Here is a 14,630-nt window from a genome sequence, read left to right on the forward strand (position 1 = left end):
TCCCTGGGCTCCACCTCCACCCCTGGGGCAGCGGGGCTGGGATCACCCGGGCTCTCTCCATCCCCCGGCAGCGGGATGGGGTTCTCGGGGGATCGCTCTACCCTCGGGTCAGTGAGGCTGGGAACCCCCGGGTTCCCCCTCCATCTCCGGGGCAGTGGTGGCGGGGACCCCCGGCTCACTCCATCCCTGGGACAGCGGGGTTGGTGATCCCCAGGATCCCCCTCCATTTCTGGAGCAGCGGAGCTGGGGTCCCGCTGTTTCCCTCATTCCTGGGATAACGGGACTGGGGTTCGCCCGGGCTCCCGCCCCATTCGCGGAGCAGAGGGGCTGGGAACCCCCGGCTCACCCCATCCCTGGGGCAGCGGGGCTGGGATTCTGCCGGGATCTGTCTCCATCCCCGGGCAGTGGGGATGGGATTCTCCCGGGATCGCTCCATCGCCGGGGCGGTGGGGCCGGGGTTCCCCGGTTCACCCCATCGCCGGGGCCAGTCGGGACCGCTGCAGCTCCCGCAGCTCGGGCTTCCAAAACGCGGCGGCGGATGCTGCCTGGGGGATAAGGGCGGCCCCGAGGCGGGAGCGCTCCCGGTGCTCCCGGGATCCACAGTCCCTGCCCGTGGCTGTCCCTCCCTTGGCGGTCCCGCTCTGAGCCGGGATTATCCCCCGTGAGATGTTCTCCTGCCTTTCCCAGTACCACCAGTGCACGTGGCGGTGCCGGTCCCCGACCGGGCCGTGTCCCGGTGCCTCCCGCCGCTGCTGAAGTGCTGGATAGCTACTGCTGCTGACCCTGCCTGCTGCTGCCCAAGGAGATGATAGAGAGTGATATCCCGGCCATAATGTCAGGAATCATTAGGAACTCAGGGCAAAACCACCACCCTTCCCAGGAGTACAGGTGAGGCACTTCTCCATTTCCAAAGTGACCCCTGCACTGTCAAATCCTGCTAACCCATGCTATTTCCTCCTTATTTCCAACAAAAATCCCTTTAGCATGTAGAAATCCACTTTTCTTCTTCTTTTTAAAAATTATCTGCATTATTTCTCCACTCAAAATAAGATTTCTAAGCTGATGATTGGTTACAGTGCATTCCTTATGGAAAAGCATTCCTGTGTGAAGGATTCACAACGTGGTTTAGTGGGCAGGGTGGGATTCAGATGGAGGTTGGACTTGACGACCTTGGAGGTCTTTTCCAACCTTAATCATTCTATAATTCTATGATTCTCTGATTTTGATACTAACCTACATTTGATAAACACACCTCCAAAGGAGGTGCTGAAGGAGGGCTGCCCTAAAAGGAGGGCTGACCTCCCTTTTAAACTCTTTCTCCTGCACAAGCCTTGTCAGAGAAGGATATCCTTGTTAAATAATAATTATTGAAAAGTTCCCTTTCAGATCACTTTTTGCATTGTTATGGAGCAGCCATGGAGAGCCTAAATAAGTGCAATAGGCATTAGAAGAGATTTTAATTAAAACAAGTACTTGTGCAGCCCTCCAAAGCACTGATATGTCAAAGGTCTTTTAATAGTGGTGGGAACAAACCTGGATTTGTCAAGAGCCTTTGATAATTTAATTTACCTGGGCCACTGGGCTTCCATTTATCATTTAAAAAGTATTGTTAGAAGTCACAGGAGAGTTCTGCATGAGTTACAGAGCCCTGGGTTATGTTAGGTTACATCTTGTCACATGATGCAAAGCTCCAAGAAATACAGCAATACAGGACACGATCCAGGGGAAAAAATGGAAAGAAAATAATTTCTTGCTTTAGAATAAGAACTGAGAGACTCCCTCCTCCCAGCCTTGGGGGTTTGTACCCATTTCTTGGGTGCAGGTATTTTTCTCTCAGCCTCCCTCTATTCAAAATGCAAGCGCTGCAGCGCAGCCTCTTGCAGCTCAACAAGTGATTTGTTATAGTCCCTGGAGCCTCTGTGGAAAAAGGTTTGTGGAGCTGTTTTGCTGTTTACGGAGGCACTGTTTGCTCTGGGCATTTTTCTTGGCTACCTAAATATTTGTAAAGAAATTATTCAGGATTTAATGAAGGGTGTGGATGAGACAGACTGCTGGGGGCTTGGATTTAAGTCTGCATCTTCAGTGCCCTGCAGAACTCACCATCTTAACAAAGACCCTTTTTATGGGGAGAACTATTTCAGTCATAACTGCAGAAAAATCCGTCTTTTGGGGGGAGAAAGATAGAATTTATCTTACTGCAGTAAAGGAATTGCAATTTTCTTTTACTCACAAATCAGCTGCTTTTAAAAAGTACTTTGGATTCTCTGTGAAACATTTGGAACTCACAGATCCCAGTTCTCTAAAGTTTTTAGCCCACTTGTGATTCCTTTAACACGGCTTTAAAATAAATTATTTGACCTCGTTTAATAGTGGCAAATTCTGATAAAAATGCATAAAATCTGCACTGCACCATAAATGCAGAGCAGTATTTGTCCTACTTCATGAGAAAACACTTTGGATTATGTAAAAGCAAATCTTTTAGACTGAATGATTTTAAGCAAAGAATAGACCTGTCAAATTCTATCAGCTCTGTTTACTCTCCTGCTGTCACCACAGTCCGGGGCTGGAACCCACAGTCCCGAGTTCTCCATGGGGGAGCATCAAGGCTCCACAAAATGGGGACTGGCCTCCAATTAGCGAGTGGGAGGCTGGGGCTGTGCTGAGAATACTCTTCTGTCTCACTTGGAATCTTTCAATGGGACAGTTGGACTCGGGGGAGCCCCGGCTTTTCCTGCGAGTGCCGGAGGAAATGCGGGAGAGGGAGGGGACCAAACCCCAAACACCCCCAGCCTGCAGCAGCTTCTGCTTCCAGTTGGAAACTGTGGGATTTAAAACTTTTTTTTTTAGGATAAATGAGATTAGAAAATCCATGATTTTAGCAGGTCTTTGGACTCTGTGCATCCAAAACGTCCATAGAAAATTTGATGTAGCTCAGAGTAGTGATGAGGCTTAAACTGCTTTCGGCTGCTGAGCAGAGTCCTGGGAGGGTTTGCACCACAGTGCAAATGATTTTAGGCAAATATCTCCTCTACTAGTGCAGCTGTGGGATATAAAACAGCACAGGGATGATTTTTTCAGGGCCATCATATCTCCTCTGCTGCCTGTTTTTATGGCACTGTCGCTGCCTGGCTGCCAGTTTAAAGTAATTATTTATATTAGCAAATGCCTCACTTACTTTCCCACAGAAAATACCCCCACGTTCAGTATTTCCATCATCATAGTAGTGACAAATACTTCTAATGATTCCATTTTATTCCCATTCAGGGAGTAAAAGTAGAGAATTGCAGCACACTGGGATTTTTTAACCCTTAACACTTTATCCTTGTTAATAATAATTAACAATTTAACAGGTGTTAGTGTCAATATATCTATTTTAAATCACAAGTCTTACTCCAGGTTTGCTGTGCAGTGGTGGCTGGTGGTTGTTTCTGCACAGAGCTGTGTAAATTATAGAAGCCAATTCAAGGCTGCTCCCAGGGTCTTCTCTCTGGGAATCCAGGTTCTCCAGCTCCTGAACACTCTGGTATTTGGGCAATATTTTTAATTGGAATCTATCATTCTGATTTTAAAATGGGATTTAATATAAATGACCAGAATGAGGTTTAATATGCAGAGTTTGAGCAGCAGAAGCCCCAGGCTGGCCTGGACTAAGACTGAAAAACACTCACAGAACAAAGTTCTACCTCACAGAAGGCTCAGTGTCATCCTAAACCAGCATTTTCAAATGCAGCAATTATTTCTTAGGGCCCCTCCCATTCCCAGCTAGGTACAGTTGTGTGTGGTTTATCACATACTATATAATAAATTTATGACATGAAACCCAGGCCATTAGAAGGGAGACAAGGAGTATTTTGCCTTGGATTCATTGGCATATGCGGAAATCCAAATTTGAGGAATGAAATCATCAGTTTATAAAAATGTGATGTCTATATTTTGAAAGAAATACCTGAAATGTGTAATACTATTTGAAGAAATAACATTACTTAGGATGTCAAGGCAGCCCTAGACCAACCAAACAAACTGATTTCATGTTTTGCAGCTCAATATTTTGTGGAAGGACCAAGTTTCTATTTTTATATTATTATGTATTTTCAGTTGACAGAAGCCTTATGTAGCATTTTGAAGGCCTTGTAATGCACTTTTTACACATTAAATGGAAACTAAGTTTTAAATAGATGTATTTTTGATCAAAAGGTGTTAATCATTAATAATATGACATATTAGTAGACTGTATTATCCTTCATTCTATTTGTCTCTTTGGTTCTTAAATAATTGGTCCATATTCATTAGCTCAGTAGATAGTCTGATAAATTTTTGTTGTAATTACTTTATTCTTGCATAGTTTAGTGTAAAATCAGCTTAAGAGGCATAGATGGATGAACGTGGGGCTGCTGTATTCCAAAAATGCCGGATGTGCCACATTCCAGCAGTGGAAAAAGTGGCAAATTTTATCTTTATGGCACACAGAGCACATTTGAGCTCTGCTGAGGGGTTCTCTCACGGATGCTTTTGCACTTTGGTTTCTGGGGAGCAAATTTTACCTCCAGGCTATGGAGGGGTGGAGGGAGGGATGTGGATGGATGGATGGATGGGTGGATGGATGGATGGATGGACGGATGGATGGATGGCGTCTGGGAGTGTGCACGGAGGACACAACTGCACACCAAAGGTTACAAATGTATAACTAACCACTCCACAGTTGTTCCTGAAGAAAACATCTCTGTCCTTTGCTGTGACACCCCATGTGTCTGGCAGGGAGTGAGATAATGGCTCGACGTGTTGCAGGAATTTCATCCCGGTTGTGGCTTCATTCTTTCAGAAAAATGTGAGAAACCTCTAAGGAATCAGTCCAAGTGGATTGATTTAAGTGGATTAGTGCCAGTTTCCTCTGCAGCTCTGAAATGTGCTAATCTGGAGGAATAAAAATTGGGGCTTTGCTTCTCAAACTGTCCCATGGGGAAGCAGAGGTGGGAAGGGCTGGTGGGACCCAGCACAGCTCAGGCTCTTCTGCCCCCAGTGAGGCCAGAATGGTTTCATCTCATACCTCTGAAATGGAGCTTGTCCTCATGTTCAAAACTGGGGAAGAGAAAGGGAATTTGGACTTTTCCAGCACTTCAGAGGCTCACTGTACCCATTTCAAAACCTCCTGTGTGCCTCAGCAGAGCTGCTGCATCACCAGGGCAGTGAGTAACTGAGATGGTTCCTACAACACTACACAGGTAGTGGAGTTTATACTCCCTTTACACTGGAGGAAACAACAAGGTTCCAGTGCTAATAGACAGCAAAGTTCAAGGAAAAAGTATCTTCCCAGGCAGACAACCCTCCTGGAATGAATGTAAGACATTCCTGTAGCACCTGGTACTTCAGCACATTTTTGCACCAAAGAGAAGCTTGCTTTGACATCAGTCACAGGTTTGGGTTTTGGTTTGTTTGGTTTGAGTTTTTTTAAACAAGCAGATTTCAGAGGCAGATCCTACTCTGGAAAATCCCAACCTGGGGGTGGTTAAAGCACAGCAGGTTAAAGCACAGTGGTTGGGAGTTTAGTGCTGCTGTTTCTCCAGACTTCCTCTTGGGCTTAAGCAAATCACAGAGGTCACTTATAATTCACTTTTCCTTCATCCCAGAGCAAATGGTGTAAGGAGGTTGTGAAACATGGAGCTGAGATGTATAAAAGGCTCCAGGGGCACAGCTATACCTGTTGCTGCTCAGTACCTTTGCAGGAGGGTTTTGGAGAATTCTCTTCTGAACCATGGTGCAGGAGAAGAATACCTGACAGGTTAATCTTGTTATTTGCTTTTTCCTCACTGGTTTTGGTTCCAATAATCCAAAGTCTCTTGAGTTATAGGTGAGGAGGGACTTTCTGTTTTTCTCTGGAAAGCTGCTTAATTTCTGTTCTTACTTCCAGCAAGGATCTTGAAGAAGGGTGGGCTGGTGGTTTGGGACTGGATGTGTGTTGTGCCTTCAGAGATGAATTGCAGGCCAAAGGCAGCTGTGGGACCTGCTGCTGAAGCAAGAGAGGAGCTGGTGCAGAAACATGGAGAGGGCAGGTGGTTTTGAGAGTGGAAAACAGAACCTGGGGGCAGAGGGGAAAGCAGCTGGAAGGGAGGAAGGTAAAAGGAGCAGAGTGGATTGAGTGAGAAGAAAAAGGAGGTGGCGAAGCTGACTCCTTAAATAAAAGGAGTTTACCACCTGAACACAGCTCAAGAGTCAAACCCCAAACATTTTCCCTGTCTTACACATGAGAAACCTCTGTTCTTGTCCTGATGGCCTTGTGTGATCCCAGACAAAGGAAAAGAGCTTCTCATCGCCACTTCCAGAAGAGGTTTTCTCAGAACTCTTCCTGCCCAGTTGTCACTCACTGGATAAACCACAGCAAACAATAATTAAGAACTATTGCCCCAGTTGCTCCTGACTGTAGAACTGTTGCATTGCCCAAGCACAGGCAAAGAGCTCAGTGTTGGAAATGGGAATAAAAATTGGCTGTTGAGTGAGAGACAACTTAAAGCTGTGGTTGAAGCTGAATAGGCCAAAAGCAGCCTCAGTGTTTTGGGCTGACTTGGTTTAGAATGGAGGTGATGATGAGATGCTACCACACTCTTGGTTTTTGAGGGGATGGTCCTTTTAGTCTCCAGTGATCAGTTGACCCTCCCTTGGAATTTGCAGTGTGGATGTGGATAGTTCACCCAACAGGGGGTTTTGTGGTGATGAACCAGCTCAGATCCAGCTCCCTGGAACAGCTCAGTGTGAGGAAAGGTGGGGAAGTCAGATCCATGAACACAGACTCACACTCAGCTCTGATGTTGGTTCAGATTCCTGCAAGGTCAGGCCAGGAATGACTTTAATTCTATTTTTCCAGCTGTTGTGCCATCAGGATGCACTTCATGGGGGAGAAGAAAGATAAAGATACCTTTAGGTGCCTGTGACTGGGGATTTTGTGTTGCTGAAGGCTCTGGGGAACTTTACCAGGTGTGCAACCAGCATAGGAGCCCAATCTCTCTGTGACAGCAGGCAGGAAGGGGCAGATCTGGAAAGGGTTTCATTCCAAAGGGTACTGTCCCTCATCCAGCATTACCCATATCAGATAAATATTTTGGGCAGATAATTCTAGAGCAGAGAGCAAAAACTATCAGTACCACAGAGCATTTCTGTATCACACCCACCACTCTCCAGGCCCTGTTCACAGGAATAGCCATGGATCAGCATCCTTGGGAATTAAATCCTCAGCACCCTGTGGATTCTCATCAGTGCAGGTGCCTTTCTGGGACAGAAGCACAGAAGCAGGAGGGTTTTTTTTGCAGAGAGCTGAAAGCAGAGGTGGGAGAGTGGAGTTGTGTAATTTCACCACACCTTTAAAAACAACATCGTGTTTGCAACATGTTTGTGGGACTGTAACCTCTCCTCCAGAGGGGTTTGGTGGGTCTGTGGCTGTTCCAGGAGCCCCATTCCCCGGGAATGCATCCGGGGACGGCTCAGAATCGTGAATTAATTACAGCCCATCGCTATTTATCTCATTTACATGCCCTGAAAGGCCGTGGCTGCTTTACCACAGTGCCCCATTGTGCCAGGGGCTGTGAGCACCCGGCCAGAGGCAGGAGCTCTGACTCCTGGAGTTTATTCTCCTGGAGTTTACCCTCCAACCTGAGGTTAAAAGGGTGGTGGAGGCGAACAGAAGCAAAGCACACACGGTATTCCAGTGTGAACCCACGGGTCTGTAGTTGTCTTGGCACAGGGATTTTTCCAGGCTGGAAAGATTGAAGCCTACAAGATTACAATGTTGGGTGTGCTCTGCTCTCTTTTTTTTTGCAGTTAATTAGCATTTTTCACCAAAAGCAGGACACACATTGCGTCTGTGTCCTGGGAGATAAGCTGGTTTATGTGCAGAATATCTGGGATTTTAAAACACCTCGGATGGGAATATTTTAAAAGCTTCACCTTCTTTAAGATATGTGAATATTCAACATTGGTTTTCAAGACAACCTGAAGAATAATCCTTAAATGTGAGATGATAGAATCATCAAATCATGGAATCACAGAGTCACAGAACGATTTGGGTTCAAAGGGACTTTAAAGACCATCCAGTTCCAATCCACTGCCAGGGGACCCTGCAGGGATGCCATGCAATATTTCATATTCTGATTACATATACTTTTTTCCATTATTAATTGAAAGTTATTCTGATAACTAGCAAATTCATTTAAAAAAAAAAAAAGTGTGAGTGAACAGCCAGAGGTGGTTTAAAAAAAACCTGTAAACTCAAATACAAACAACTGTGATGTGTTCAGAGGGGAAAGGGAAGGGAAGAGAACAAGAGAAGGGAAGATCCTTGACTTGGAAAAAGAAGTGGCTTGCACACTTGTCTAGGTATTATATATTTCTACATCTTTGTATCTGCATAAAATAGAACTTAACAGCTGCGATAGCAACTTTTATTGATATCCAACACCTTCCTTTGCCCCCGTTTGGATCCACAGGGTTTGTGTGAGAGGCCGGTGAGGACGCTGGTGCTCACGGGCCAGCAGGACAGCGGTAATTCCAGCTTCCCATGACATCCAGCTAGTCCAGGGGTATTTCTCCTGCTCCGAAGAGCCCCGGGCTGGTGCACCCAGGGTGAGGGCGAGGAGAGGCTTTTGTTTTCCAGCATCCAGCCAGGGCTGAGCCCCCGGGACAGGAGGAGTGTGCGGTGGGCGCTGACCCCAGACCTGCTGCGGCTCTGCCGTGCCCGGGAGCCCCGGCAGGGTCCGGGTGCCAGATGGCAGCGGGGCGGGGGGGTGTGTGTTGTGTGTCCGCCGTCACTCGGGCAGATTAATGGGAAGTTTGGAAAAAAAGGAGGAGGGGGGAGGAGGTGGTGGTGGTGGTGGGGAAACAATTAAGCACGAATCCCCAAAACAATGGGGGCCACGTGCCGCGGGCAGCGGTCGTTGGGCGCACAATGGGTTATCGGCTCCCCTTGAATGCGCCCAACTGTTGCAAACGACATGAGCCTGCCCAGTTTTCAAATCATTTAATGCTCTTGTTTTCTTCCAATCCAGCCAATCTCCGCCGGCACAGCCGTCACCTGATGGTCTTTTTCTGGATTTAAGTCCCAGGCCTCACAAAATAACTGAACAGCGTAACCATGGCAATGCTAATTATTGCCCGATAACTACAGTAGGAGAAGGAACGCGGGGCAGGCTGGCAGAGAGATTGGAAGATGGGTTTTTTGGCCAGGGTTTGACGTTTTGGCTCCTGGTCCTGTGTTGATTTTTCCCCCTCTTTTCTTCTTTTCAAAATCTTGTTACAAACAAATCACATTCTGCTTTTACAAACAAATCACCTTCTGCTTTAAAGATCTCCCAGATAACAGTTTAGGGAGCTTTGATAGGTGTTTTTGGAATTCCTGACTAGAGGAGCTGAAAGCTCCAGGGCAGGCAGGCAGGCACTGGAGTTTTGCCTTGTTCTTTTAAGCTGATTTAGAGTCGTGTAAAACATAAAAGATGCTTCAGCAAGAGACCAGATTTATTTCAGGCTTCTGCAGCATCGTTTGGCAACAAACACAGATCAGCACCACGCAGCAGCTTTAACACACTCTGAGAGCTCTTTAAAGCCTTGGTTTTGAAAGCAAAATCAACTACAGCCAACTAAATTATGTTATTCTGAGAGATAAAGATGTTTTCCTGGATGTGAATCCCTTTGTATTTACTCTGGGTGTCTAATGACAACTTCCTAACATGTCCTAATTGCTGCTTTACTCCTCGAGGTACCAGTGACTCCTGTAATACCATTCCACATAAACAAATTAATTTAGTCTTTCACTTACAATAGTTCTTTTGGTGACTTTAACAGGAGTTTGGACCACACAGGAATTTTCGGGTACTGTAAATACATTCCAATATCCCCATTTTGTACCATGAGCTCTACCAGAAGCAAAGCAAAACAGGTGAGGTGGAATGTGCAGAATGTGTCAAAAGCAGAGCTTTAAACCAAAAGCAGTCTGTCATTGCTGTGCCTCGGGTTTGTTGCCAAAGGCATCCTCACAGTTTTGGGGTGTTCAGGCACACACCAACTTTGGACTTGTTTCCAGGCAGTTTCTCTCTGAGTTCCTGGGCATTCTTCTCCTATAAATACCCCACAGGAAGTTTTCTTCACTGAAATTTTTCCAGCTGTACAAAGGAACACAGGATCAGGTGAAGGGTGTCAGTGACCAGCTGGGAAACCAAAGGGATTTGCCGACAGAATTCCGGCCTGATACATTTTCCCACTGACCCACACGAGCTGTGGCATCCCAGCCATTTCCCCCCTTTCCAGGGGCAGTGCAGCACCATCCCTGCTCCCAGTAACCTTCCCTGCTGCTCTGCAGGCTCTTGGCTTCCGACCCATCCCAGCTGAGCGAGGATGAGCTCCCTGGGGACCTGCAGTCCCTGTCCTGGCTGACGTCCGTGGATGTGCCCAGGTTACAGCAGATGGCCAGTGGGAGGATGGATTTCAGCCTTGGGGCCCAGAATGCCATGCTCCAGCAGCCAGGTAACGTTGGGATTGGGAATAATTGCTCCTTAACACCACAACCTGCCCCTGCCTTTCTCTCCCCACACAGACTCCCTTAGTTGATTCCTTTTAAATGCTCTATATTTTGCTTCCTGTCCAATGATCTGGAGCCTGTTGGCTTCTCATAAGGGCACTGTTGATGCCCTTCCTCCATCCCAGGAGGCAGAGCCCCAGTACTGACAGCAGATCCCTGGATCCCATGGGAATTTCTGCTCAGTGCAGTTGCTGGTGCCTTGTTGGGTGAACTCAAGCCGAGGTATTTAAGACTTGGGGTTCGGAGGTTTTCATCAGCTTTGGAATTAGGTAATTAGTGTTTCTGCTTTGTTTCAACACTGATAAAACCGAGAGCACCTGATCTTTGCTTCAGGCAGATTTACAGCCTGAGTTCACTGAACTCCTTTCTTTCCTTGGTGAACATCCTTTAGGTAAACACACTTGTTCCCTGCAGCATCATCCCACCTGCCTTAGAGCACAAATCCTCCTGGAGTACAGACAGTGCTGAATATGTTGTTTTTCTTTTGTAAGACAGGGTGTCTGTAACCCCTCCATGGACTGTTAAACAGCTGCCACCTTTCACTCCCTGTGTAATGAGTTTTAGAAGCAGCTGATGTGACCTTTGCAAGCTGTGAAAAGCTCTGGGTTCTGTGGGGATGGAAAGGCAGAGAGGTGTGATTATCCACTCCAGAGCCTGGCTGTATTCAACTGCATCCATTAAACATCAGTGTCAGCTCTCTCTCCTGAAGTACTTCCATGTGAACATTCCTTGCCTTCGCTCTCTCCACACAGGTCCTGTGACAAACACCCTGCACTCAACAGGAGCTCCTGGAGCAATGATCCATGTCCAGGCCAGCCTTCCTCAGGGAATCCTGGGCCTCAATTCTATTTCAACACATGGAGCAAATGTAAGAGCAGGCCTTGATGGCCCATTATTGCCACACCTCTTAGGAAAAGGTGCTGGGAATCCAGGAGTGCCACGACTGGTGTGTCTCTCTCAGCAGATGAGCCCCTATGCCGTGGGTGGGCAACTGTCTCCTGGTTTACAAACACAGCAACAACTCTTTCCTCCTCCTCCTCCTCATCCTCCTCCTCACTCCCAGCAGGTGTTTGCCCTGGCCCAGAACACCCAACAGGTACTGCCATGTGTGTCTTGTCTGTCCTGAGAGTACCTGCCAAGATCATTTCTAGAACTCTTTAAAAACCCCCACAATAAAATATCCCTGAACCCACGTACTCACAGACATTTTGCATCCAGCATTTCCCTTCTTTTCCTCCTGCACACAGTGTAACCCAGCAGGAATCTACAACACATCCTATGGGACACAGCCACACTATTCCCAGCCACGCCTGGCTCCTCACTCTGCCCAGGAACTGCATCCAAAGCATTATCCCAAGCCCATCTATTCATACAGGTGAGTGGAAAGCAGGGATGGCTGTAACACAGGGAGCTGCAGGGGTGCTGCCACAGGAGCGTTTGATTCCTTTGGAGGGAACAAAAATCCCATCACCCACCCAGGAGTTCTGTGGGAGCTGCCCCTGAGGGGCAGTAGGAGAGAACAAGCAAACTGGTTCTGCATATCGACATAAGGGTGGAGTAATAGCACAGAGGAGTAAAATCTGAGGATCACAGGGTGACTTCTGAGCCCTTGAGAACTGAAATCCCAGGATCAGCCAGCCCATGGCAGGGTGTGGAATGAGATGAGCTTTAAGGTCCCTTCCAACCCAGCCCATTCCATGACGGCTCAGTTCTTCCCTGTCTTTCCCAGCTGTTTGATCGCGATGGCTCTGAAGAACAGCAAGACCGGGAGCCTCCCCGTGAGTGAGATCTACAGCTTCATGAAGGAGCACTTCCCCTACTTCAAGGTACCTGTGCAGCCCCAGGGAGGGGAAGTGCAGCATCCCAAATCCATGGCTGGTTTGTCTAACCCCCCTCCCCTGCACTTTCAGACGGCCCCGGATGGCTGGAAGAACTCCGTGCGCCACAACCTGTCCCTGAACAAGTGCTTTGAGAAGGTGGAGAACAAGCTGAGCGGCACCTCCCGCAAAGGGTGTCTGTGGGCCCTCAACCCCGCCAAGATCGACAAGATGGAGGAGGAGATGCAGAAGTGGAAGAGGAAGGACTTGGCTGCCATTCACAGGAGCATGGCCAACCCAGGTAGGGCTTTTATCTCCCTGCCCCATCCCAAGCATCCACGGCCTTCCCTGAGGGTCCCGCTGCCTTTAGTGTTATTGATTATAGTGTCACATTTCCATGTCTGTTCTTCTGCAAAACCTTCCCTTTATTAAGCCTCTTTCATTCTTATTTATAAAAAAACATGGTTTTGAAGCTTTCAGGAGCTCAGTATTGACAAAATCAGCTGGAGTTTTTTGCTGCAAAATCAGTAACATACGATCAGTGATAAATTAGTTTTATTTGTTTACAAGCTAAAGGGCCACTGAAACTGCTGGGAATCACTTTTATGAGTCTTATTTTAAGAGACAAGCAGAATTCAGAGTGTCCCTACGAGCAGGGGACCTAGTGAGGATGTTTAGTTCTGCACCTGAGGGTGAGCTGCCATTAGGAGTGGTTTGGTTGCTCTGTGTAAGTCCTGGGATCATTTCTTTAGTCAGGTCTGTGCTGGGTCTCGTCCTGTGACAGACACTGCCAGGTCAGTTTTACGGCAGAACTGTGTGAAACCTGTGAAACACTTTGGCCCATCCCTGCTTCAACAAGTGGGTTAAACTGTCTTTTTTCCTCCTTGGGAATGGGCATTGCCTGTGCAGAGGAGCTGGACAAGCTGATCACCGACAGACCCGAGAGCTGCAGGCGGCCCAGCAAACAGGCAGAGCCCGAGGTGACCCCCCTGAGCCACCTGGCCACGGCCCAGGGCCGGATCCCCGTGTCCCAGCTCCAGCCTCAGCCCATCATGACTCTGTCCCTGCAGTCCCTGCCCCTGCACCACCAGCTGCAGACCCAGGCTCGCATCACCCCAAACTCTCCTGCCCCGGCACAGACGCCTCCCCTGCACACCCTGCCCGACATGAGCCACAGCCCCCTGCCCCACCACCCCCTGGGAAGGGCCCCTCCGGAATTCCCCAGCGTGCCGGCGGACATGAGCACGGAGGTGGATGCCCTGGATCCCAGCATCATGGACTTTGCACTGCAAGGTAAGGGACAGGGCCTGGGGAAGGGCAGGGAGGGGGTTCTGTGGTTGGGTAGTCACTGAACATCCAGCCGGGGTCCTGCAGAAGATGTAAGCAGGGATGTGGGACACCTCATCTCACTGCCCACGGGAAACCAGAGCTGTGCTTGTGCCTTGGTGTTCCCCTTATGTGCAAGGAGAACTTCCCTGGCTTGTGGCAATGCCTGGTGTGGTCCCTGGGTGTGTGGTTAGCTCAGGTAAATAGGTGCTGCCTGGAAAGGGCTGGAACCAGAGGATTTGTGGGGAACAGGCACGCCTGCTGCCCTTGCCCCATAGTGGCACCACCCTCGAGCAGTGAGTGAAGCCCTTTCGTTACCCTTGAAGTGGGTGACCCACACACAGCTCCCAGGGGTGTGGAATGTGCTGCTGTGAGCAGCATTTAATCCTTTCCAGGTAACATCTGGGAGGAGATGAAGGACGAGAGCTTCAGCCTGGACACCCTGGGTGCCTTCAGCACGTCCCCTCTGCACCTCTCTGACTGCGACCTGGGCACCCCCGGCCTCACGCCCGTGTCCAGCAGCAGCGACCGCTCCTTCCCAGACCTGCAGGTCACCGGCCTCTACACCACCTACACCACCCTGGACAACGTGGCAGCTGCTCAGTACATGACCCCCAAGGCAACAAACCCATCCCTCTGCTCTGAGCTTTGCACCCTTCCCCAGATCCCAACTCCTGGAAGCAACGAGAGCTCCTCCTGCAGACACTTGGGATGTGTCGGCTACTTACAGCGTGAGAGGCCAAAATAGATCAGACTGTGACTGGGAGAACCACTTTCACTTGCGGCAACCCTGAGGAAATGGCGCAGATACTTCTGTTGTGGGGCTGGTCAGCTCTCCAGAAGGACCTGGAAGGTGCAGCAGGAACTTTCACTGGAATGGAACTGAGCTAAAAGTAACCCAGTTAAGGGAAATACATTTAATCTCCCCCATG

At 48.5% G+C, this 14,630-nt stretch overlaps 1 protein-coding gene across 1 annotated transcript; it reads left to right on the forward strand.

Annotated features, from left to right (window-relative positions):
- Positions 1-805: 805 nt before the first annotated feature.
- On the forward strand, positions 806-14,343 carry FOXN4 (forkhead box N4). The gene is given in 10 exon segments (XM_050318627.1): positions 806-888; positions 10,337-10,500; positions 11,308-11,423; positions 11,520-11,651; positions 11,803-11,930; positions 12,285-12,381; positions 12,466-12,673; positions 13,282-13,665; positions 14,094-14,306; positions 14,309-14,343. Coding segments are annotated over 10 exon segments (1,560 nt in total).
- Positions 14,344-14,630: the final 287 nt, after the last annotated feature.

Source organism: Myiozetetes cayanensis, unplaced genomic scaffold (assembly GCF_022539395.1).
Source record: "Myiozetetes cayanensis isolate MyiCay16 unplaced genomic scaffold, myiCay2020 scf21, whole genome shotgun sequence".
Taxonomy (NCBI): Eukaryota; Metazoa; Chordata; class Aves; order Passeriformes; family Tyrannidae; genus Myiozetetes; species Myiozetetes cayanensis.